At 38.0% G+C, this 27,147-nt stretch overlaps 1 protein-coding gene across 1 annotated transcript in view; it reads left to right on the top strand.

The window, feature by feature from the left end:
* The window catches only part of SHOC1 (shortage in chiasmata 1), an 80,317-nt gene that overhangs the window by 25,530 nt on the left and 27,640 nt on the right, over positions 1-27,147 (top strand). The window contains exons 10-15 of the mRNA XM_056117291.1: positions 1,803-2,231; positions 6,733-6,867; positions 8,479-8,655; positions 16,421-16,525; positions 18,978-19,156; positions 21,150-21,222. Coding sequence (XP_055973266.1) covers positions 1,803-2,231; positions 6,733-6,867; positions 8,479-8,655; positions 16,421-16,525; positions 18,978-19,156; positions 21,150-21,222 — 1,098 coding nt within the window. The remainder of the gene's footprint in view (positions 1-1,802; positions 2,232-6,732; positions 6,868-8,478; positions 8,656-16,420; positions 16,526-18,977; positions 19,157-21,149; positions 21,223-27,147) is intronic.

Raw genomic sequence — 27,147 nt, 5'->3', positions numbered from 1 at the left:
CCTACAAATATTTATCCTTGATTCTAGGTGGCCACTGGTCTATTTTCTGTTACATTAGTTTCCTTTATCCTAGAATTTCATTTAAGGAACCATACAGCATAAACTTTTATGTATCTGGCTTCTATTCAGCATGACATTTTTGAGATCTGCTCATGATGGTGTATATAAATATAGTATGTTTATTTTTATTACTAAGTAGATTTTATCATATGGGTGTATCACAATTATTCAATTCTGTTTTTCCTAGTCTTTTTATAGTTATGAATAAAACTATTATAAATATTCCTCTCAAGTCTTTTTGTGGATGTATGTTATCCTTTTTCTCGAGTGAATATCTAAGACAAATTATTGGACCTTATTATATGTGTATTTTTAATTTTATAACGTACTATTCAAATGAGTTTTTTGGTACCATTGTACATGACACCAGTATTGTATAAAAGTTCTAGTCATTCTGTATCATTGCCAGTACTTGGTATTGCAGTCTTTTCAGTTTAATCATCCTAATGTGTGTTGTGGTATCTTATGGGTTTAATTTGTATTTTCCTGATGATTAATGATGAAGAGCATTTTTTACATAGTCCTTGGCCTTTTGTGTCTCTTCTTGGGGGTATGGTGTAGTATTTTGGCTACACCTGACTGTGTCAGTATTTACTCCTGGTTTCTATCTCAGGGATAATTCCTGGCAGTGTTCAGGGGACCATATGTGGTGCTGGAGATCAAACCCAAGTGGATTGCATGCCAGGTAAGCACCCTACTCACTGTACTCTATCTCTCTCTTTCTCTTTCTCTCTCTCTCTCTCTGTGTGATAGATAAATAAATATATACATAGTTAAAATGTAATTTATATATCATTAAAATACCCATTTAAAGTATATCAGTGGTTTTTAACATATACATAAAGTTGTATATTCATCATCACAATTAAGTTCTAAACATTTTTATCACCCCCCCCCCAAAAGAAATCTAGTGCCTGATCTCAGTCACTCATATGAGTTCCTAGTTGTGGAATCACTGATCTAGTCTCTTTCTCTATATACTTGCATATTCTAGATGTTTCATGTAAATGGAGTCATTCATTGTGCAAGTTTTGGTCTTTCACGACTATCTCCTTTCATCTAGCATGTTTTTTAAATATTCACCTGTGTTGTGGCATGTGTCTATGAAATATTATTTAAATATTTGACAAATTTTTTCTTTTAAAATATTGGTACGAATTAATTGTATAATTGATATATGGGTTGATATAGTCTTTCTAAACTATCTGTATTGCAGGTTTTTCTTCTAAAATATGGCTTGCTTGAGAGATAAGTTTTTGAACCTCAGGAAACTCTTACTACCAAAGCTATGACATATGTGCTTTTTACAATAGGGTTTTTCTGTAATTACTTATTTACCTGGTAAACTAGCTACTAAAGTAGAAATAATGTGCTAAATTTTTATTATTTGAAATATAATATTTTATTCAAACCAAAAGTATAATTTCAAAGCAGTAAACAATTGTTTCCCAAAGTGGGTTATATCACACCCCCAAACCCCCAGGGAAGGGTAGAGGTGGGGGCAATAATAACCTTGGTGCAACTAGGGGGCATTCTCTGTTAACTTAAAGGACATGTATTTCCAGGACGGCTCTAGTGACTATTTTTTCTAAAAAGAAGGCAGTAGACAATAGCAGTTTGAGGACCTCTGAAGTAAATAGAGTATACTTAGAATCATATTATATTCAGAAACCACAACTTAATATCCAAGTGCTACTCATTTAGTCATAGAAATCATCCAAATATTTCTATTCTGTTTTCAGCATGGCAAGAACATAAAGGTTGCCCCTCATCTATTGTACTTATTGATGAGAAATCTACAAATGATCATTTATCTCTTCCACAAAAAAGTTTATCTTTGGTAGAAGAAGTACCAGATCTATGTTTTTCTGATGATGATATCTCTGTTAAGACACCAACAAAAGAAGAGAAAGCAAAAAATGATGTGGAACTATCTTATAGAATAATTGAAAATGAAAAAAATAAAGATTGCAAGGAACTTTGCCACACAGTACCATCATCTCTTGAGTCACATTCTTCTCCAATAATTGAAAAAACATCTTTTAAGAATGGCAAAAGTTGTGGGAATAATTTGGACCTTTTGAGCGACTTTATTATGCTTCGAAAAAAATATAATACTTGCATCTCAACTGATCACAGTGATGGAGTCTTAGACAATGATAAAAAAGATGGTGGGTAATTTTATAATATTTTAGCGTAGACATTATAGCTTCAAGGCCTAGTATATATTATTTATTATAGAAATAAACTCAACTAAATTATATTTTTCAAAATGAAAGAAAATGTCATTGATTTATGACACTTATTGTGTAGATAGTAATATGAATAGAGGTAGATAATGCATTCTTTAAAAAATTTTAAAGTATATTTGAATTTGTATGAAAAGCTGCTACTTACAAAATTTGCTTTCTACAACTTAACTATATATATATAGTGTTTCTAACTTTTGTTGATTATTCTTCCGTTTTTTTCTTTCTTAACTGACAGTTATATCTCAATATTATACTAGTATTGGGGGTAATATTTTATCTGTATTTTACTTCTAGTCTTATTTTATAGTTTATCAGGAGACAAGAAAAAAGGCAACTTATTATGCTCCCTCAAAACTCTAAAAAGTACCATGGGCGGGGGGGCAGGTGGTCACACTCAGCATTACTCGAGGGTTATGCCTGTCTCTGTACTCAGGAATCACTTCTGTTGGGCTCACATGACCATATGAGATGTCAGGGATCAAAACTGCGTTAGTAGAATGTTGTGTCAGTATAGCAGAATGTTGTAAGTGCCAGGGCAAGGGGATTCACAGGATCCTGAAGAAACTAAAAGGAAGGACACATTGTTAAATTTGAGGTCGAGTGGGTAGTCACATGTTGAACGTCTTATAGAAATGCCTGGTATATGTTTAAACTAAAGAAAGTAGTAAGATAGGAGTGGACATTACCTATTGGTTAAGGGATCAACTGATCAACATATATGCACCAAATTAAATGGCATTAAAGTTAAAGCAACTTCTAATAGACCTGAAGAGATCATCAATAGGAACACCATAGTGGTGGGACACTTTAACACCCCACTTTTGACAGTAGACAGATTAACTAGACACACCAGTAAGAAAACAAGATTCCTAGATGATAAATTGGATGTCCATACTCTCCTTTATTATTCAGCATAGTCTTAGAAGTCCTTGTCACAGCTGTGAGGCAAGAAAAAAGAATTAAAGGTATCAAAATTTTAAAAACTTAAAACTGTCACTATTTGCAGATGACATGATAATATGCATAGAATACCCTAAGGACTCCACACACAGAATCAAAACCTCTTACAATAAATAAACCAGTACAACAAAGTAGCAGACTACACAGTCAATACACAAACACTGACAGATTCCACATGGGGTAAGACTTTGACCTTAATACACAACTGACCCCAGTTTCTTCTTTTGCACCACATATGGTTCTCAAGCATCACCAGGGCTGAATGGCTGAAAACAACAACAATAAAAATATTTTTAATTATTTATGCAAATAATAAAGAATGAGAAAGGATAACCCCACTTGAACATGTGCCAGATTTGAGCTATTGTGAACAGTGCCGCAATGAACATAAGAGAGACAACTACTGTATAGATAGATCTGGAGAGTATCATGCTAGAATGTATAATGTTAGTCAGAAGGAGATAGAGGGAAATGAACACTTGGATGGAGGAGGGTATGGTGAGAGACTGAATTATGCATGAAACCCTATCATTAACAGTATTGTAAAACATGGTGCCTAAATTTTTTTTTTAAATTTTTATTAGTGAAACACCATGAGGTACAGTTGTAGACTTACAAGTTTTTGTGCTTGGGTTTCAGTTATACAATGATCGAGTAACCATCCCTCTACCAGTGCCCATTCTCCACCACCAATGATCCCAGTATCTCTCCCACCCCCCAGCCCCTCCGTTCCACCCTCCCTCTGTGGCAGGATATTCCCTTTTGTTCTCTCTCTTTTTTGGGTGCTGTGGTTTGCAAAAGAGACACCGAGTGGCAATCATGTTCGCTCTATAGTCTACTTTCAGCATGCAGCTCTCATCCTGAGAGGATCCCCCCAACACCCTTTATTTGGTGCTTCCTTCTCTATCTGAGCTGCCTTTTTTCCTAGCGTGTGCGGCTGGCCTCCAAGCCATGAAGTAAACCTCCTGGTACTTATCTCGGCTATTCTTGGGTCTTAGTCTCCTATTTTGTTACTTTAGGTTCCCCAGATGAATGCAATCTTTCTATGTCTATCCCTCTCTTTCTGACTCATTTCGCTTAGCATGATACTTTCCATGCAGTACCACTTGTATGTAAATTTCATGACTTCATCTGTTCTAACAGCAACATAGTACTCCATTGTGTAGATGTACCAAAGTTTCTTTAACCAGTCATTGGTTCTCGGGCACTGAAAAAAAATTTTTTTAAGGTGTCCCAAAACAACAGATACATAGATGTGAAAGACTTAATTACTGAAAACTGTACATCATTTTGAAAGAAGTAGGAATAGCTACCGGAAAATGTAAAAATGTTCTGTAATCATAGATTAGAAGAATTAACATTGTCAAAATGACCATCCCACCCAAAGTATTATACAGATTCAATGAAATTACCATAAAATTTCTGATGACATTCTTCAATGACTTAGAACAAAATTGTCTAAAATGTGTATGGAATCATGAAACTCCCTACACAACCCAAAGTCCTTCTGAGAAGAAAAAAAAAGATGAGAGGTATCTTATTTTCTGACTAAATTTTATATAAAACTATAATAATCAAAATAGTACGGTATTAGCATAAGGAGAGGCTCTTACACCAGTGGAGTAGAATAACTAAAGCTTTTATGTGACTGAGTGATCCCACATGTGAGCATATACTCCAAAATCCCAGAAGTTAATTCTGAAAGATATATGCACACCTATGTTCATTACTGCACTAAGAACAGTAAGCCAATATATGGAGATCACCCAAGTTTCAATGATAGATAAGTGGATAAAGATGTTGTATATATACACAATGGAATATAATACAGTCATAAAAAAGATGAAATCGTACAGTTTGTTGTCACCTGAATGGACCTAGAGGTTATTATGTTAAGCAAAATAAGTCAGAGAGAAGGACAAGAACTAGATTATCTTACTTATCTGTGATCCACAAAGAAAGAAAGGAATAGACAGTGTCAAATGATAGCAGACTCTTGGCCCTGATTACAGAATTAAGAGTACCAAATGAGGAAGAAGTAGTTGCAGAGGAATTATATGGTTAACTGTACATAGTATAGGAATATCTTGGGCACTTTGGTGGCTCTGAGGTTAGGTAACTGTGTATATCAAAACCATAAACACTGATACTATTATAAACATGACAAACTATAATAAAAATTGTCATATAATACAGTTGAAATATCTTCAAAAGCCTTAAAGATTTTACAAACTTTTATTCATTGGTTGGTGAAGAAGGCAGAAATTTAATTTTACAGGCTAGAAAGGAATTCTGGGAACTGCAAAAAAATTAAATACTTGGGGCTGAAGAGATAGTGCAGTGGGTAAGGCACTTGCCTGGCACACAGCCAACCCAGTTTCCATCCCCAGTATCCCATATGGCCCCAGGCACTACCAGGAGTAATTCCTGAGAAACAGGAGTGAGTAACCTCTGAGCATTGCCAGGTGCGACCCCCAAACAAAAATCATCCCCCCCTTCAAAAATGAAAGACTTCTTTTTCTTTTTCTTTCTTTTTTTGTGGGTCGGAGGGGGAGGGGGAGAGGACTTGTAGACTGAGAGGAAAAGAAAGATTTTTATGGGCAGAAAGGGGTAGGATAATGAAGTTATACTAGCAAATTGCTTTTTGTGGTAAGATTACCTTGCTTTTGGAAATGACAAGAGCCGAACAAGCAAATTACCTCACAAGTGCTCATGAGTTAATTCCAAATTAACTGGTCTAAGGTTTATTTCTTAGAGGATAAATGTTTTTAAGTTAGTGTTAAATTCTGTAGAGATTGAAACTTGTTTTAAATTAGTATTAAGTCTTTACTTGGTACCTTTAGGGTTTAGCACGTGCGTCCCATTTTGAACATAATCTTTCTGTTTCTGTTTCTGTCTCTGTCTCTGTCTCTGTCTCTCTCTTTCTCTCTCTCTCTCTCTCTCACACACACACACACATAAACACAATCTTTATAAAATATTTAAAGTAGTTCTGGAATGATAGTACAGTAGGTTGCCTAGCACACAGTCGACCCAGGTTCTATCCCTCACATCTCATATGGACTCCTGAACCAGTAGTAGTTCCTGAGTGCCGAACCAGGAGTAATCCCTGAGCATCACCAGATGTGACCCAAAAAGCTGAAGGAAAAAAATATATATATATGGATGTATATATATATACACACATATATAAAGTAGATGTATATTTTATATTTTCCATTAAAGAAACTGAGCCAGTGCCATAATGAAGCTGAACACTGACCTAATGCCAATGTTCTTTCCTATTTTACCAGTCAGCTTCATATCCACCATAGTTTTAAATCCATTGACCTAAAATTGTTTGGTACTATGTTTTTAACAAGAGCTTTGGCAATTGTGATCATATCTAAAGAAAATTTTAAAGTAAATCAGTAGTGTTTTCCTGAACAATGAAAATTAATATTTTTATTAGAATTTCAAGGTAAAGAGTGTTCTTGGATGCTTCAAGAAGAAGGTATGAATAAAACCCTAGAAAAAGTCAATCAGGAGAAAATGGAAGACAATGTCACTGAAGATAATGTCACTGAAGATAATGTCATTGAAATTCAAGCATCAGGTAAGTTTTAAGCTTTTAAATTGCATTCAAATTCAAGAAAATTTGAAAACCCTTTTCTTAGATATCTAGGACATACACTTTTTTCACACATTTATCTTCTCTTGTTTCAGCTATTTTCTCATTCCATTCCTGCTTTCAACTTATGCCAAAGCTTGGAATACCCTCTTTATTGCCTTTTGTCCTTCCCATTGCCCTACTCCTGTCTATCAAGTGTTATTTCTTTCTCAGTTTAAATTATTGCTTCCCTACATTAATCAAAGAGGTAAAGGTAAAGGTAAAGGTCGATTTGCTCGAGCGGGCCCAGTAACGTCTCCATTGGAGACTTTGTTGTTACTGTGGCTGGCATATCGAATACTCTCGGTAGCTTGCCGGGCTCTCCGAGAGGGGCGGAGGAATCGAACTCGGGTCGGCCATGTTGGCCGCTTGTAAGGCGAACGCCCTACCGCTGTGCTATCGCTCCAGCTCCAGAAGATTAACATAAAACTTGTTGTAAGGGAGTGCCACAAGACATAGATGAATGCCACTGAGAGACTGAATTGGCAATCTCTATCACAGAAGCAGCTAACACAAGCAGACTAATGTTCCAAAGAACTCATGACCCCAAATACAGTCAGGGACAAATTTTAAAAGCAAAAATCACATCGTAGTCAGACAAAGGGTATATTAGGTAAGGGATTGTGGGAGCTGAAATCAGCAAAGCAAGTTATAGAAGCAAAATAGCCTAGTTAATGGTTAAGCTGGCTTTTAGTCATGGAGAACAATTGGCTTGCGGTTATGGAGAGACAATCACAATTGGGGAGGTAGTGATTCTGGGAACTGAACAATTCGTTTATGGGCTGTACTTGTTAATGGGTAACACCTAACCCTTGGAACAATGGAGAGGAGTTCCCTTCCTGCTGACAGGCTGAGAGAGGATTAAAAATGGAGCCCCTGGGGCTGGAGTGATAGCACAGCGGGTAGGGCGTTTGTCTTGCATGCAGCCAACATGGCCGACACAGGTTCAATTCCCAGCACCCCATATGGTCCCCTGAGCACCGCCAGGAGCAATTCCTGAGTGCATAAGCCAGGAGTAATCCCTGAGCATCGCCGGGTGTGACCCCCAAAAAAAGCAAAACAAACAAACAAAAAAAAAATGGAGCCCCTTATGTCAGGAGCCCTTTGCTCATTCTTGGACTCTTGTACTTAATCGAGAAAATGAACTGCTAATGGTTGCTTTTCTCTTTCTTTTACTTTTTCTCTTTATCTCTCCCTCTCTCTGTGTCCCTTTTACTATCAGGTTAATGAAAATCATCTATTGTTAATTTTTATATTGATGACACTGTTCAACTGTAAAGAATAGTATTTGACTTCTAAAGAACAGACCATTTATTTTTAAAATCAATAAGGTCATGTCATTTGTCCTTGAATATCTTATCATTTTGGTTAAATTTTATTTATGACCTTTAATTGATTGTACAAGTCTTTAAATAATGACCAATAACCTATTGAAAATTAGAAATAATGTATCTGTTATAAATTTGTTTGTCATGAAGTTGTAAGCAATGGAAGAAAGAAAAAAGAAAGAGTAAACTATACTTGTAAAAACTGTATTTAGTGCTTTTATTTTTGCAGAGAGCCAGTGCCAGGCATACTGTCTCCTAGAAGCCACAGCTACTCCCATTTTAAAAGAACTTGTACGTCTCTCTACTCACCAGGCTGTTAGTTGGAAATTTGCCACTGTAATTTTTGATCAAACAAGGTTCCTCTTAAAGGAACAAGAAAAATTAGTAAGTGATACTATTCCTCAAGGTGAGTACAAATAAAAGTCACATTATTTAAAGAGCTATAAAACATTTAAGAGAATGTGAATTTCTGTATTGTGTGTGTGTGCCAAATTAGTACAGCAGGTCTAGCCTTGCACAGCTGCCCACCCCTGTCTAATGCCAAGCATATCATTTGGTCCTTTGAGCTACCAGGAGTAATTCCTGAATACAGAACCGGGAGTAACCCCTGGGCACTGCTGGTGTGACCCAAAAACAAAACCAAACCAAAAAAAAATAGTAAAAATTGGCTATAGAAATTGCAGAAATGAATCATGAATGAATATAATCGGTTTAACCTAAACTTAGAGTATCAGTTAAATAAAGAGAAAAAAATTTAAAATGTCCTGAATCCTGTCAAACTAGTTCTACAGCCCTGACCAGCCTGACCTAGTCACAGAAAATGAGACAAACAAACACGTAGAGACAAACAAACACACAAGGACTGTCCAAGCTTTAAGATACCCTAGACAGCAATGTGTGGTCTCACAGGCAGGCCATTTATTCAGTCATATCACTGCACCACCAGGACTCCAACAGGTGAGCCTTTGTATAAGATGACAGAGACTTTAAGGACAGTTAGTAAGTGCAATAGGTACATGAAAAGCAGAAGCTGGAGTTATTTCACCTAGCCAAGCAGCAGGCACCCTTAAAGTATAAAGTCAATTTTGTATTCTCTTTTTACCCATGTTGTCCACTCATCTAAAGGGCTGGAGCGATAGCACAGCGGGTAGGGCGTTCGCCTTACAAGCGGCCAACATGGCCGACCCGAGTTCGATTCCTCCGCCCCTCTCGGAGAGCCCGGCAAGCTACTGAGAGTATTCGATATGCCAGACACAGTAACAACAAAGTCTCCAATGGAGACTTTACTGGGCCCGCTCGAGCAAATCGACGATCAACGGGAGGGCCTTTACCTTTTTACCTTTTGTATTCTCTTTTTACCCATGTTGTCCACTCATCTAAAAGGCACTAAGCTGTTTTATTCTTTACTTTTCTCAGCATGTATTTGCAGCTGTCCTCTGTTCATCCTCCATTTACCCTCTATTCTTCAGTTCCTTACTGGGTATACACTTGCAAACCCTTTGTATTCTAAGACCTAACCTGTTTTATCCAGTGGACTATCCTAACCTTGGGTGTTTTTTAGTAGAAGAATTTCCCACAGTAAAAAACCAACAAACAACAAGAACAAACACACACACACACACACACACACACACACTATCTGGCATTATTTCTCAGTAGGCTCCTAATTTTAAGTGTTCGCTGGACTCCACGCTAGACTGTTTTCACTCGGGGCACCCCAGATGGGTGAGAGCCCTCCCCGACCCAAGGGACCCAGATCCTGCAGTCACCTCCACTACCCAACTGCTGTCACACTCCAGGCCCTTTCCAGACACTCCAGCCAAGCCTCACATATGAGTGAACATATTCCTGGACTGCGCAGCTGCGAAAGCAGCCCGACACTCCTTACACTCCGACATCATAAGACACTCCTTACCCATTTTCCATAATTACTATACCACATTTGATAGAGAAATATATATGTATATATAATATATATATATATAAATTTTGGAGAGCCCTGCAAGCTACCGAGAGTATCCCGCCCGCACAGCAAGGCCTGGCAAACTAGCCCAGGCATATTCGATATGCCAAAAACAGTAATAATAACGAGTCTTATTCCCCTGACCCTGAAAGAGCCTCCAATATGCTGGGAAAGATGAGTAAGGATAGGCTACTAAAATCTCAGGGCTGGAACAAATGGAGACATTACTGGTGCCCGCTGGAGTAAAACAAAGAACAATGGGATGATAGTGATACAGTGATACAGGCTCCTAATTTATATGTATTTCTTGAAAGATTTCTGTTGCAAAAATCAAATTAGGCCTATTATTATCAGTGTGTAAACTGCCTAAGTTCCTAAAAAAAATTTTTTAAAAGGCCAAATATATTAATTAAAGCTAATCCTGGATTTTCCTTCTGGCCAAAAGTAACAGCGATTGTATTTATCCTCCTGCCAGAAATAATCCCCCTCCCAAAAAGACAAAATATATGAAACTAGTTTTAAAGATGATATGCACTAATAAAAAATATAAAACTTGAAAAAAAATTTAAAATAAAAAAAATAAAGACAATAGACACTAAAGTTCAATTATTCCTGAGATATAGGAAACACGTTAAATGATTCTTTTCATTGCCTTATTATTATTATTATTTTTTTTTTTTGCTTTTTGGATCACACCCAGCTATGCTCAGGGATTATTCCTGGCTCTGCACTCAGGAATTACTCCTGGCGGTGCTTTGGGGACCATATGGGATGCCAGGGATCGAACCCAGGTCGGCCACCTGCAAGGCAAGCGCCCTACCCGCTGTGCTATCGCTCTGGCCCTCATTGCCTTATTTTAACATGTTTCCAGATCATGACACAAATGGTACTTCAGACAGAACCTGGAAGAAAATCTGAGCTGGGGAAAGAGCTGCGTATGTAGGGAGACCAATGAAGCTAGAGTTCAAGTGACAGAACAGCAGAGAGCAGAGAGTTTCACACAGAGTCTGGAGATTGGAAGAATTTCTCTCAATTATTCAGGAGACTACTAATCAAAGAATTGATGTGAGAAAACTGTATACGACCAGGGAAACAAACCATCTAAAAGGATTTGAGAGAATAGAATTCTGCATTCACACAATGCAGGGAATATTGCCTATTCTCACCTGGTAGAGTAGAAAAGCTCATAATCCATGAGATAATGAGTAAAGTACTCAACAGTGATGTCTTGCCTTACCACTGAGGAATAATTACCCCTAGATTAAGTATTGCTCTGGGCTTGCCTAACATTAGAATATCAAGATCCAAAGGATATAACTATTTTCAAAGATCAGAGTTATGTCCTAGATCAAAGCCAAGGCGAATTTATGTAAGTACAAAAATATCTAGTATCTAAGAAGATACTGCTGGAGTGATAGCACAGCGGGTAGGGCATTTGCCTCACAAGCGGCCAACATGGCCGACCCGAGTTCGATTCTTCCGCCCCTCTCGGAGAGCCCAGCAAGCTACCGAGAGTATTTCGCACGCAGCAGAGCCTGGCAAGCTCCCCGTGACGTATTGGACATGCCAAACACAGTAACAACAAGTCTCATGATGGAGACATTACTGGGCCCGCTCGAGCAAATCGATGAACAACGGGAGGACCGTGACCGTGACATCTAAGAAGATAGAATATACAATGTCTGGCATTCAATCAAAGATTGCACTGCACTGCACTGTGTTCCCGTTGTTCATCGATTTGCTCGAGCGGGCCCAGTAACATGTCCATTGTGAGACTTATTGTTACTGTGTTTGGCATATCGAATACGTCACGGGTAGCTTGCCAGGCTTTGCCGTGCGGGCAAGATACTTTCAGTAGTTTGCTGGGCTCTCGGAGAGAGGAGGAAGAATCGAACTCAGGTCAGCAGGGTCAGTCGCGTGCAAGGCCTACCCGCTGTGCTATCACTCCAGTTCAATAAGGCTATTAGCATCATAAAAGGACATTAAAACTCATCATAAATTATATTAAATAGTCAACAATTTCAATAAATTCAACATATAAAATAGATCAAACTTTCAGAGATGAAACCATAGCACACGTTGATGAAAAGTGCAACAAGGCTTGCTCTTCAAGCCTGTGTTCTCCCTCAAACACGTTTCTTGCTTGCTTGTCTCTATGTTTCTTTGCTTGCTTATTTCTACTCTGGAGAAGTTTGTGTTCTTTCTTAAATACATTTTCCCTCTTTCTCTCCCCTCATCTTTCTAAGCAAGTTTCAATCAATAAAACTACATTGCTTCAAAAAAGAAGAAGAAAAACAAAGGAAAGGAAAGAAAGTGCAAGAAGTGTAGGCCAGCTGCAGCTTAGATATTTCAGAAGGAAGGATTGGTTTGCTGAAAGATATAACAATGAATATTATCTAAAATAAAGCAGGTGGGGCTGGAGCGATAGCACAGCAAGAAGGGCGTTTGCCTTGCATGCGGCCAACCCGGGTACAATCCCCGGCATCCCATATGGTCCCCCAAGCACCGCCAGGAGTAATTCCTGAGTGCAGAGCCAGGAGTAACCCCTGAGCATTGCTGGGTGTGACCCAAAAAGCAAATAAAATAAAATAAAATAAAGCAGGTAAATGTTTTTAAAAAGGAATATCAGTGGGTTATAAAACAACTTCAAGAAGATAGCACAGCGGGTAGGGCGTTTGCCTCACAAGCAGCCAACATGGCCGACCCGAGTTCGATTCCTCCGCCCCTCTCGGAGAGCCCGGCAAGCTACTGAGAGTGTCTCGCCCGCACGGCAGGGCCTGGCAAGCTCCCCGTGAAGTATTCGATATGCCAAACACAGTAACAACAAAGTCTCCAATGGAGACGTTACTGGGCCCGCTTGAGCAAAAATACAAATAATTAGAATTATCAGAAGCAAGAGATTAAATTAAAAATATTTTAAGAAATAAAGATTGCAGACTTTCCAAGCTTCATGAAAACCATAAACCCATAGATTCAAGAATTTCAATAAATCCTAGCACAAGAAGTGCAAGACAGCTACACCAAAGCACATCTTAATAAAATTGCTCAGTGGGGCCAAAGCCATAGTGCAGCAGGCAGATTTGATCCCCGACCTCCTAAAGGGTCTCCAAGCCCTCAGGAGTGATACCTGAGCACAAAGCTAAGAGTATACCCTGAACATGCCAGGTGTGCCCCAGAACGAATATTATAAAACTGTTCAAAACCAGTAATAAGAATAAATCATAAGCTCAATCAGAATGAAAAAATGTTATGCTACATGTGAGAAACAAAGATAAGGATGACACGAGATTTCTTGTCAGAAATAATGCAACTTAAAAGACAATGGATACTGAAAAACTGAAAGGGGAAAATCCACCTACTTTTCTAAACTAGGCAAATATATATTACAAAAACAAGGGTGAAATAAAGACTTTTCCAGACCAACTAAAGCTGAATTTATCAGCTGCATGCTCTTTATAATAGCAAAGAATAGATACAACCTAAATGTTTGATGATAGGTTAGTGGATAAGGAAACTGTGGTATATTCACAAAGGCATACTAGTAGGCTCTAAGAAAGTTGAAATTTTGCCTTTTGCCACATTATGGATAGAGCTTGAAGATATAACGCCAAGGGAAATAAGTCAGAGAGAAAGGACAAATACTAGATAATCTCACTCATATGCAGTATATTTTAAAAAACAAAACAAGAGAATACAGTATGTAATAATGAGTCCTTGTTGGATTTGAACCAAGTGATGCAAGGAGAGGAGAGGGTTTGGGGGAAAATGAAAAGGCAGACGAGGAGTGACATATGGGCATAAGGAAGCATAAAAGTTGACACTACTGTAACCTGATCTACAAAAAACAACCATTAGAAGCATACCTCTGTTACAAGAAATATTAAAGAAACTCCTTAAGCCAGAAGGGAAAAAAATAACACCAAATATGGTTTCTCTCTTACCTTTTTCAAGTCGTGATTGATTTGTTCCCACAAGTCCTTCCAGAGGCTGCATATACCACCCATAAACAATTCTCCTGTTGCCTGAACCTTCCTAGATGCCTCTAGATTCTCAGTGACTCCATATTTGCCTTGATCTTCACTATTATCTTGCAATTTTCAAATTTTTTAGCAGAGCTCTTTGAAGAATTTCATGGGATCCCAATAAATAAAACAGACAAGTAGCACTTTTCTAGTTAAATTGGGGCAGTAGACTGAGTTCACAAAGTGTGGGTGCTACGGTGTGTGCCTTCAGTGGCCAAGAGCTGCCTTCCATTCTCCCCAGGCCTCCCCAGCAGAGACAAAGAGACAGGACCACAGACTGATGGTTAAAAAGGCCCATTCGAAGCAGAACTGCTAGCATCTTTATAGAAACATCTGAAGGGATTAGAGGTATAGGACTGCATGTCTGTGTGGTTTAGAAGTAAACATTTGGCAGAGGCAATTCTCTGGGGAAGATTAACACAAGGAGATACTCCCAGAGACATCTATATTGCTTTCCTCTTTCCCTCTAGTCTTATATATCAAACAATTAAGCCAAACAATTAAGTCTAATTCTTACCAATACTTGTAGTTGTTTGGATAAACACAATAAGAGAGAAAGATCCCAAACAGTCTCTGGGCTCTTAGTTCTCTGAGAACAAGCAAGGCTTTTACCATAAATCCCAGACAAAGTTCTCAGGTCAGTTCAGATTGTCCTTCCCAATGAGGTTCCTGTCTCTTAGGTCATAAAAGCTTGCATAAAGACCATCATATATGATTTCCAGAATGTCTCATTTAGATGCCGGAGGTAGTTTTGCTACTCGCCCCAGGTCCATCCCAGACCCAAGGCAGGACCTCCCTTTTGGGGTGTCAGGAACTACATCAACCAAAGCCTGAATCAAGTAATAATGATGGATGTCTGGGAGTAGATATGTTTCAGAGTCAATCAACTTCCAAGTATTAGGAGTGTAGCGTTAACAGTCTGTCTGTGTTTAAGCAAATAACATTGTTCTATTGGGCTGGAGCGCTAGCACAGCTGGTAGGGCGTTCGCCTTACACGCGGCCAAAATGGCCGACCCGAGTTCGATTCCTCCGCCCCTCTCGGAGAGCCCGGCAAGCTACCGAGAGTATTCGATATGCCAGACACAGTAACAACAAAGTCTCCAATGGAGACGTTACTGGGCCCGCTCGAGCAAATCGACGATCAACGGGAGGGCCTTTACCTTTACCTTTATTGTAAAATATGAAAAGGCTATAGGGGAAATAGAAAAGCAAGTAGTTCACTAGGCATACAAAATCCAGAATTACCAGAAAGTTTTGGCTTATAAGTAACCAAGACTGACTTGGGGAACTGTGACAATGAGAGGTAAAACACAAAGGATAGATTAAAGATAAGCTCAGTGGATTAGGGATGCTCTGGGAGAAAAGGGGGCAATTCACTGATGAAGCCTAAAACACTCAAAGTTAATATTCAACAGTAGACCTAGAGTTCTCCCTTCTTGATATCACTTTTATATACAGTAAAATTCAATGTCCCATCTCAAGAAACTCTGGAACTATATGAGCACATTATACATTGGCCCATCCCTTGTTTAAGTCATATCTTTAATCACTTACAGGTACAGAACAGTAGTACAGGGTTAGGGCATTTGCTTTACATAAGGCCACCAGAGTTTGCTCTCTGGCATTTCATATGGCCCTCCGAGCACTGCCAGGAGTAATTCCTGAGCATTGCTGAGTATGACTCAAAAACAAACAAAAAAACAAATAAATATTCACAGGAATCAACCTCTTTTGCAAGGTATTGCTTTATGTTAAAATTATCTGGCCTCATTTCAACCCATTGGCAAGTTATATATTTGATTTTATTCTTGTTTCAGAGCTGGAACTCATTATTTTCCCATCAAGAGTATAAATAATTATATATTGTTTGAAATAGCAAAATATGAACTCTAAGACTAGCTGCCTGGACTTAAATGTCAGCTCCACCATTTAGTCACAAAATACCCTTAAATAGTTACTACTTGTTAATAATTACTAATTGTTAAGACCATTTTCTCATCCATAAAATTATCATCATAATCATTCCTGATATGGTTGTTGTTGTGGAGTTAATTAAATAACAAGCTTAACTATATACCCTCACGCATAGTAAGTATAAAATAAAATTTAGCTATTATTGTTAATTATTTTGAGATATATGCTAATGTTCTAATTGTACATTCTGTTTTTAACTATGTTTTGCCTAGGTACAAGTAATGAAAGAGAGACAATATACAAGTATGCTTCTCTCTTACACCTTCTGGTAACAATTAGAGATGTACTTTTGACATGTAACTTGGACACAGCTTTAGGTTGGTGGAAAAATATTTTATTTCTCCCCAATTATTCCTATTGAAAAATGTTATTCTAAATACTTTTTACTTTTAAGGAGGGATTGGGAGGGAAAATGTGCCATATAAGATATATGTAACCTACTTTTACTTCCACATGAAACATATATTGACATAACTATAAAATTAAATATGTTTTCTCTTTGTATTAATTAAAAAAATATCTTTAACAATTACCATCAACTGAAAAAAACATTTGTACCATAAACTAGGTAAAGGATTCTCTAATATCTATATGAATTACGGAGTACTAGTGGATTTATACAGGTTTGATTATCTAAATATCAACCACTACTTTAAAAAAAAAAATCTCAGAGCCAAAGCAATAGTACCGTGCGTAGGGCACTTGCTTTGCATGTGGTCAACCCAGATTTGATCCCCAGCACCCCATATCATCCTTCAAGTCCTGCCAGTATTGAGCCTTGAATACCACTGGATGTTGTTCCAAAAGAACAAGCAGAAAAATATCTTCAGCTCTTTTTATTTGAAAATTTTTTCCTGCTCACCATTCTTTGATCTCTTCTGGTTCTCTATTTATTAATGTTTTTTTCTATTGGAATTATATTATGCTACAACATAAGTTCGAGGTACATACACTGCTTTTTAGTATAAGATGTGACATAGTATTTCAAGTCCTCATAAATGTTTGTATCTTTGGATCATTGCTAGACGAAAAACAACTACATTAGGGTCAGAGAGATGGTACAGCAGGGAAGATTCTTGCCTTGCATGTGGACAACCCAAGTTTGGTCTCTGGTACCCCACGTGGTCCCCTGAGCACCTTTAGGAGTGATCCCTGAGTGCAGAGCCAGGTGTAAACCCTGAAGCCATTTAGGCATGCTCTCCCATTAAAAGAAATACAACTAAATAAGAAGTAACAAGATGGGGGGCTGGAGCAATAGCGCAGCGGGTAGGGCATTTGTCTTGCATGCGGCCGACCCAGGTTCTGATTCCCAGCATCCCATATGGTCCCCTGAGCACCGCCAGGAGTAACCCCTGTGCATCGCCAGGTGTGACCCAAAAAGCAAAAAAAAAAAAAAAGAAGTAACAAGATCTTAGTTGTAATGTAAATTTGGATATATATTACTTGAATAATCAAAATAAAATTATTTTAAATGTATTGAAAGCTTTTAATATCAAAACCATTTAAATATCCATCTTATTACATTACTCTTTCCTTTTAAATAAGGTTTCTCATTGCAGAATTATGTCAACTTGTTTAATAATGCTATACTTAAAATATTCTTTTATGATTTAATTTCTAGAATATATCCACACTATTATTTAACTTTATAGTTAAAATATCCTTTGATCAATGACTCGGGTGTTTTCTTTTATCTCTAACTGCCCCCAAAAGTTATTTCTCTATTCCAAGGTTTTGATAAGTATTGAACAGCAGTGAGCCACAATTATTATGCATCTCAGTGCTGTGAGTTAAAATAATTGGCTATTATTTATTGGTTAAATATTATAAGCAAGTTATAACCACCTTTAGAAAGTGCCACGTGGTGCTTTTTCTTTTTTTGCTAATGTTTCTGCTGGATTGTTTCATGTCCGTCCCCTACCAGTAGAAGATTTAGGGCTGTCACCCCATTTTATAGTATCTGGAACTAGCATAAGGGTGTACCTTTTATTCTTTAGTTCTTTTTGGATTTTACAAAAGATTATCTATCCATACTTAGACTCACTTTTGAAACATAATAGTAAGGCATACTACCAAGACATAGAAGATCCAAGATCTCCCTGTGCTATTTATTGAGAGTGTAATGTTGACTTCCTGTCCCTCAATATTTACCAAACCTTCAGTTAGAGAAATTCTATCTATGCCAGATGCTTGATGGGTAGTCACATTAAGTGCTTAATAATTTACCCTAGGATTAATTGGGACTATTGCAAGCTATATATCAAGACAGAATTATTTTTGATCCTCAAAGAAATGCATTTACAAAACCAAACTTTGGCATTACTATTTGGACTACATTGGGGAATACTATGAAAGTGAAATCCTTGTGGGATATAACTCAAGCAGTAGAGTTCGTATGCAAGTGCCTAGCATACATAAGGCCCCACATTTGAGTGCCAGCACCACATAGCCCCCTAAGCATCGTTGTGTTCCTGGTGGCCCCAGGCTCTGCCCAGTGTGACTGCCTATTAAAATTAATTCAGTTCTTGAAACCAAGTTCTTTACTCTGAAGATTACACAGATTAGGTCAAGCTTTAAAATAAAGATACTTTGATACATATTTTTTTCAGTTTCACTTAATGGTAAGGTTTTTATTAGTTGAACTCTGGTCAAAATCAGAAAAGGATTTAAGGAAACTATCATTGTCTGCTATTTTCTTTTGGAATTTTACATGAAGCTTCTCAAAGAGCAGAAATAAAAGCTTTTCCCCACTACTTTTGTTTTTAACAGGATATTTGTCAAATGCGAAAGATATCTACCAAAGAATTTTAGGCTCTTACTTAGACAATGTTTGGAGACAACTGACAATTATACAGTTTATTAAGGGGAAAAATCCTGAAACCAATTATAAGATACAAGAATTGCAATGTCAGATACTGAGTTGGATGCAAAATAAAGAGCAAATTAAGGTTAAGTATTAAAATAAAGAAGATGAAAGTAATCTGTTTAAATAAGAATCAGATGTAAGATAAGTATTTGCGTGGCTGAATTTATGAAATAGTTATCCCTGGCTTTTAAAAGCTGAGTAGCACACCACATGGGACTTGTGTAACTGGATGTTGGGATCTTGAAATTTTTATTTTAAAATAATGTTTTTTATTATTGATAAATATTTTCTTTTTGTACATATTTTATGGGGGAGTGATAGCACAGCGGGTAGGACATTTCCTTGCATGCGGCTGACCGGGCTGACCCGAGTTCGATTCCTCCTCTCCTCTCAGAGAACCAGAGTTCAACTAATAAAAACCTTACCTCAAGCTACGGAGAGTATCTTGCCCCCACAGCACAGCCTGGCAAAGCTATGACGTATTCGATATGCCAAACACAGTAACAACAAATCTCACAATGTTACCGGGCCCATTCGAGCAAATCAATGAACAACGGGAGGACAGTGGACAGTAGACCTACTTTATATACCCATGAGCACATAAAAATTTCTTGGATAAAAAAGGATAGCAAATGGAAAAAAGTTTAAGAAGCCCTGGTCTGTGCTGTTAAATCCCATCATAATTTTCTCCCAAAGTTAGTTAAACATTATTAACTGTTACTAATGAAACAGAGAGAAAGAATGATTTGCATCATAATTTGTATCTTAAAAGTTTTAATATTTTATTTTTATTAGACAGTTTTTTTCTGTTCTAGTTCTTTAATTCTCTTATAATTTCATGAGGATATATCCAATGTAGAAGTATAATTTTTTTATATTTAGATTGAGCTAGAATCTCACATCATTATACCATAAAATCACTTGGATTATTATATCTGGGATTCTATTTTGCCTGCCCTACCTGCATCTGAATGTCAAATTAATAAAAATATTTTAAGTGCTTTTTAAAGTCATACTAAGCAAAAAGTATTATAAATGTTTTAACTAAATTTGCATTTAACTTTGAACTTTTTATTTTCTTGTCTGTTCCCTTGTATGTATTGTTGTTTGTTTTGGGGGGCACACCTGGCTATACTCAGGGCTTACTCCTGGCTCTGTGCTCAGGGATCACCAGGATTGCATGCAAGGCAAGGACTCTACCCCTGTACTATCTCTCTGCCCACCCTTAATTTTTTATTTCCAATTTTATGTTTACTGGGATAACATTTAAGATAGTAAGATAAACTAAATCAATCATTAAGAAAATTTTAATTAGGGGCCAGAGCAATAGTACTGCCAATAGGGTGTTTGCCTTGCACGCGGTACACCCTGATTCCATCCCTGGTACCCCATGCTCCTCCAGGAGTAATTTCTCAGTACAGAGCCAGGAGTAACATCACTGGGTAGAACCTAAAAAGCCAAAAAAAATTTTTTTAAATTATTTGTTGTTCCCTGTCGACCTGCCAAATGTTGTAGTGGTAAGTAGGAAGATAGAGCAGCAAATCATTATTTTTCTCCAAAAAATATAAACTTGTGGGGCTGGAGTAATAGCACAGAGGGTAGGGCATTTGCCTTGCACGCAGCCAACCCAGGTTCAATTCCCAACATCCCATATGGTCCCCAGGAGTAATTCCTGAGTGCAGAGCCGGAGTAAACCCTGTGCATTGCCAGGTGTGACCAAAAAAAAAAAAAAAGCAAAAAATATAAACTTGTCAGAGTTGAACTTAGAACTAACAAATGCAGGTAGAGATGACTTACATATTAACAGAATCACCTATATAAGAACACTTAAAAAATACTAAGAATAGCTTACCATAAAATCTTTCCTTATTGATATTTGAATTTGATCAGAATTTATTCCTTTATGTTTAAGCATTCATATCTTATACTTTGTAAAAGTAAACACAAACTTTTACTTTGTAGTCATTGTCACTAGTTTCATATCATCAATTAAATTAGCTTTTTTTGGTTACTGTAGCCAAGTTATATAAAAGAATATTATTCATATAACATGTGAAATTGTTATATTTGATTAGGTATTAATTATATTAAGGATGGAATCAGATGGTGAAAAAGATTTACTCATTAAAATCCTTAAGAAAATGGAAGGTAGGAAATATGTAAATATATAATGAATTTATGTATAGTTATATGTATCTGTTTAGTTTTGTGATTAAAAATAAAATTAAAATTATTTATGACATCTTTTTATTGACTATATTAGTTAAGTACTTAACATTTATAACTTTATGAAAATATTTTATTAGCTCAATTTTATCATAAACGAAAGATCATAAAGATGATGTAGCATAGCAAATCTCCTAGATTACTGAGGGAATCAGGATTTGAAACATGTAATATTGTTATTTTGTTCTCTGCCACCCCATTTTGTCATCACCTAGTAACCTCCTGTACATTTCTCATCATCTATGGAAAGTTGTGCATGTGACTCATGGCATTCTCTTCAATTCTAATGCTTCCTTTATCCTTTGTATCTTTAATAGGAATGATTCATTCCATTTTCTCACCTTATAATTTCATTGACTTCCACTGCAAAAATGTCATTCATTCCTTCACCAGGCCATTGACAATGTGACAATGCAGAATTGTCCTACCTCTGGACTTTAAATTCTGATACATATTCTCTATCTCTCGGAGAGCCCGGCAAGCTACCGAGAGTATTCGATATGCCAGACACAGTAACAACAAAGTCTCCAATGGAGACGTTACTGGGTCCGCTCGAGCAAATCGACGATCAACGGGAGGGCCTTTACCTTTTTTACCTTTATTCTCTATCTAAAACTTCTCTCTTTCATGATCGTCAGGATTTTAGAGCTACACAATCTCTCTACTCTTTTTTGCAGTGTGAAGAAATGAACCCAGGAACTCCCTCACCTCACATATGTAAGGAATATGTTATACCAAGCCACACCCACAGACTGCTCATTTCATTTCACTCGTTTCTTATTTTTGACCAACACTGTAATTCTTATGTTCCTATGTCTTACACTTAAACATCAACTCAGAATCAACATGTCTAACCTCAGTATTCCTATACATAAATTATTGAGCATTATTGGGAAAGATAATTTAGGCTGACACCACTACAAACTCATATTTTCTGAACTTAAGTATAATATTTCCTACCATATTTCTATATACTTTTAGTTCCATTCCTGTTCTCCTAATGGATTTACTGAAGTCCCCACTGTGCCATCCGCACCTTTTTTTTTTGGTAGGAGTACTGCTATTTATTCAGCCACTGATTAGCTGATTGAATTGTGCATGAACTCCACAAAAAAAGAACTTACTTTTTTTTTTCCATTTTTTATAGTGTTATTTATTGAATCACCGTGAGAGCAGTTACAAAGCTTTTGGGTCTAAATCTCAGTCATACAATGAAACACCCGTCCCTTCACCAGTGCCCATTCTCCACCACCAAAAATCCCAGTATACCCCCATCCCACACCCTCCCCCTGCCTGTGGGGCAGATGATTTCCACTTTACTCTCTCTCTACTTTGATCACATTCACTATTTCAACACCAGACCCACCATTATTTGAGATTTTACCCCAACACTCAGATCTGCTGAAAAGGCAACACTAGACAATTTGTGTTCTATTGCTGGTTATGAATAACATATGATGTCGTGTGGCTGCAGTAGGGCCATGTGGTTTTGAAATTCCGAAATTTTAACACTTAAATCTTGAGGGATTTCTGCCAAAAGCCACTGGGTTTAGAGATCTGCTCCTGACTCTCTGGGATCATGGCCATTGAGCAGCTTGATGAGGAGCCAGAGAGGCCGTTCGTGGGCAATGACTTGGGTTTGGGGAGGGGGGTGGGGAGGACAGGCCCGGCTCCCCCTCCCCCCCCATTCCGTGAGGCCCAACAAGTTTCGTCACTGCGGGCCCAAGCCTGACTGTCCAATGGCCTCTGGAGGATGACAGCCACCAAGTCGCCAAGAGGGAGCAGGCGGAGGGACCCGCACCTTTGTTTTTAGGAGAGAATTATGCCTTCTAAAGTTCACTGTATCACTGTATCACTGTCATCATGTTGTTCATCGATTTGCTCGAACAGGCACCAATAACGTCTCCATTCGTCCCAGCCCTGAGATTTTAGCAACCTCTCCTTACTCGTCCTTCCCAACGGTGCCATATTGGAGGCTCTTTCAGGGTCAGGGGAATAAGACCTGTTATTGTTACTGTTTTTGGCATATCCAATATGCCACCGGGAGCTTGCCAGGCTCTGCTGTGCGGGTGGGATACTCTCAGTAGCTTACGGGGCTCTCCGAGAGAAACTTTACATATATCTTTTAATTGTCCAAACTAGGAATTACTTCAGTACATAATGAGAGAACAGGTTAAAAGTCAAGAAACTTCCTTAAGTCTGTACAATTAATGATAGAGAAAAGATCTTAACTAAAATCTATCTGACTTTAAGGCCCGCTCACCTCCGATCTCTCTCTCTCTCTCTCTCTCTCTCTTTCTCTCTCTCTCTCTCTCCTCTTCCACACCCCTCTCCCCACTCTCCTCACTCTCCCTCCTCCTGCCCCCCACCCCCCTCTGTAGGGTTGGAAGTTTGGCCACACCCAGTAGTACTCAGGTGACTGGGGTGCTAGTGACAGAATTCTGGTTGATCGATGCAACGTAAGCACTCTACCCACAGTACTATTGCATGGGTCACCTAGAATTTTCAAAGTCATTAATTTCACGTAAATTTTAATTAAATTTAAGGTCTACCCATTTTTCTCTGTTCTACAAACTTACCTTTATTTCTTCTGTTGCTTTATTTTTCTTTCTTTTCTTTTCCAAGGAGATGAATATTCCTTTCTTAAAATCAGGCTTCAGGGACTGGAAAGATAGTGCAAGGGTTAAAATGCTTACCTTGGGGCTGGAGCGATAGCACAGCGGGTAGGGCATTTGCCTTGCACACGGTTGATCTGGGTTTGATTCCCCGCATTCTATATGGTACTTCAAACACTACCAGGACTAATTCCTGAGTGCATTGCCAGGAATAACCCCAGAGCATTGCCATGGGTGTGACCCCCCCAAAGCCCCAAAATAAAATAAAACACTTACCTTGCCCACAGCCAACCTGACCTTGATTGTTGGCATCATACATGGTCTCTCAAGCCCCACCAAGAGTGATCCCTGAGCACAGAGCCAGGAGTAAGCCCTAAGTACCATGGGGTATGGCCCCCAAACCAAAAACAGCCTTTCACTTATGCTTTAGATTTCATCCACTGTTATTTCCTAGACTTCCTAGACTTCCTCTCTAATGACTCTTTCTTTAATATTTGAACCCTCCCATGTCTGGACAAATAAAATACCACCCTTAGGGGCCAGAGTTCTGTGCAGTGAGTAGGGCACTTGCCTTGCATGCAGCCAATCCAGTCTTGATCCCAGACATCACAAACGGTGTCCTGAGCTCTGCCAAGATTATATATATATGATAATATATATAAATATATATATTGCCTTTTGGCCATTTGAATTTCTTCTTTTTTTTTTTCAATTTTTATTAGTGAAACGGGCCAGAGCAATAGCACAGTGGGTAGGGCGTTTGCCTTGCATGCAGCCAACATGGCCGACCCGAGTTCAATTTCTTCGCCCTTCTCGGAGAGCTCAGCAAGCTACCAAGAGTATCTCACCCGCACGGCAAAGCCTGGCAAGCTACCCATGACGTATTTGATATGCCAAACATAGTAACAAGTCTCACAATGTTACTGGGCCCGCTGGAGCAAATCAATGAACAACGGGAGGACAGGGATAGTTAGTGAAACACCATGAGGTACAGTTGTAGACTTACAAATTTTTGTGCTTGGATTTCAGTTATATAATGATCAAATACCCATCCCTCCACCAGTGCCCATTCTCTACCACCACTGATCCCAGTATCCCTTCCACCACCCATCCCCCCCATCCCACCCTTCCCTGTGGCAGGGAATTCCCTTTTGTTCTCTCTCTCCTTTTGGGTGCTGTGGTTTGCAAAAGAGGCATTGAGTGGCAATCATTGTTCGGTCTATAGTCTACTCTCAGCACGCATCTTCCATCCTGGGACATGCATCTCCCATCCTGGGAGGATCCTCCCAACACCCTTTATTTTGTGCTCCCTTCTCTATCTGAGCAGAATGATATTTTATCACAAAACCAAGAGCTGAGCATTATGACATCTAGACCAAATTAAAACAAACAAAAATACTCTTTGGCTATATAGCTTCTCTCTATAAACTACATCTTTTATCATCTCCCAAACTTTCTTTATTAAAACCCTATGATAATCCTTCTAAAATTTAGTTAAACTGGGGCAAGGGGGATACAACCTTGCCTTGAGCCAACTGTAGTTTGATCCCCATACAGTTAGTTCCCTGAGAACAGCCAGAGTGATAGTTGTGTGCTGATCCAGGAGTAAGCCCTGAATATTCCCAGGTGTGGGGGAAAAAAGGTTAAACCATTTGTTCAGATATCCTTGATTTAAATCATTTCCCTCTATACTCTCAGATTCTTAACTGCATATTTCTAAGGTACCGTTTGCTACCCTGGGGTATAATAATATATTCTCTTGTCTTTTTTCTCACCATGTCAGCTGCGGTGAATTAGAACCATGCCCTAATGTATATTCTCAGCACCCATAAAATTTCTAAAATTCACGAATGCACTTAATAAAGTTTATCAAATAAATCAACAAGACAATGTGTTTATTTTTAATATAGAATGAGAGTAGTGAAAAGTACTGAATTGAAATACAAATGAACATTGTAAATCAATACCAGCTTATCCGTATAGCTTATAAAGATAAATTATCATAACGTGAAAATGTAATGTTCTTCAAGCAGAGTCTTACAAGGCACTATGTCTAGAGTTGGAATTTGCAATCTTGGATATTAATATTTCATTCAGCTCCTGAGGCCTAGGAAAAGAAGTTCATAGTTACCAAATTTATAAGATCTTTACAAATATCAGTGTTAGGGCAATAGTTGACTGTGAAATTAATAAGGTAAAGGTAAAGGTAAAGGCCCTCCCGTTGATCGTCGATTTGCTCGAGGGGGCCCAGTAACGTCTCCATTGGAGACTTTGTTGTTACTGTGTCTGGCATATCAAATACTCTCGGTAGCTTGCCGGGCTCTCCGAGAGGGGCGGAGGAATCAAACTCGGGTCGGCCATGTTGGCCACTTGTAAGGCGAATGCCCTATCGCTGTGCTATCACTCCAGCCAATAATGCCACAGTTATCTGGAATCAATGAAATTGGGGGAAAAATTTTAAGAAAGTGATGAGTCATGCTAAATTGTAAGAAGAGTTTGGGTAACTAAAGGACTGGTTTTGTGACGACCCTAGAGAAATTTTTTTGTCCCAAAAATACTTTAACCTATTTAATAGGGCACCTTTTCCTTTATTACTATTTAATAAAATTATTTGATAAATCATTACTGTAAATATCACTTATCTAGGCTTAATGCCGAATAACACTAATTCTTTTGGTATTTGGGGTTAATCAATACTACTCTTACTAATTTTATTTCAAGGAGATATACTGATATAAAAATATTACCTCTAAAAGCTAAAAAACCCTTTTTATTGTTTCTGATTGGCAACCACTGATGTCTCTCCAAGCTAGATCTTTTTTTTTTCTGTCAAGCATTAGAAAATAAAAATGTGGTTCCATGTGATTCTCTCTCCCTCCATATATACATTTACATATATACACTTATATATACACATATATGTATATTTATATATATTATATACTACTATGATCTTGTAATCATACATATGTATATGATTACAAGATCTTGGTAATGTATCGAATAAGTAATTTGTTGTGGGATCATAGCTAATACAAATAATTTAAGAATTTTTTTAATTAAATCACCATGAAATACAGTTACAAAGCTGATAGAGTTTCAGTTATACAATGATTAGACACCCATTCCTCCACCAGTGTATCTTTCCCACCACCAATGCCTACAGTATCCCTCCCAACACCCTCACCCCACGCCCTGTCTGTATGTCTTCTTACTCTCTCTCTATTTGGGG

This window comes from Sorex fumeus, unplaced genomic scaffold, assembly GCF_029834395.1.
Source record: "Sorex fumeus unplaced genomic scaffold, SorFum_2.1 ptg000034l, whole genome shotgun sequence".
NCBI classification, from domain to species: Eukaryota; Metazoa; Chordata; class Mammalia; order Eulipotyphla; family Soricidae; genus Sorex; species Sorex fumeus.
This window is presented reverse-complemented; position numbering and strand designations above follow the sequence as displayed.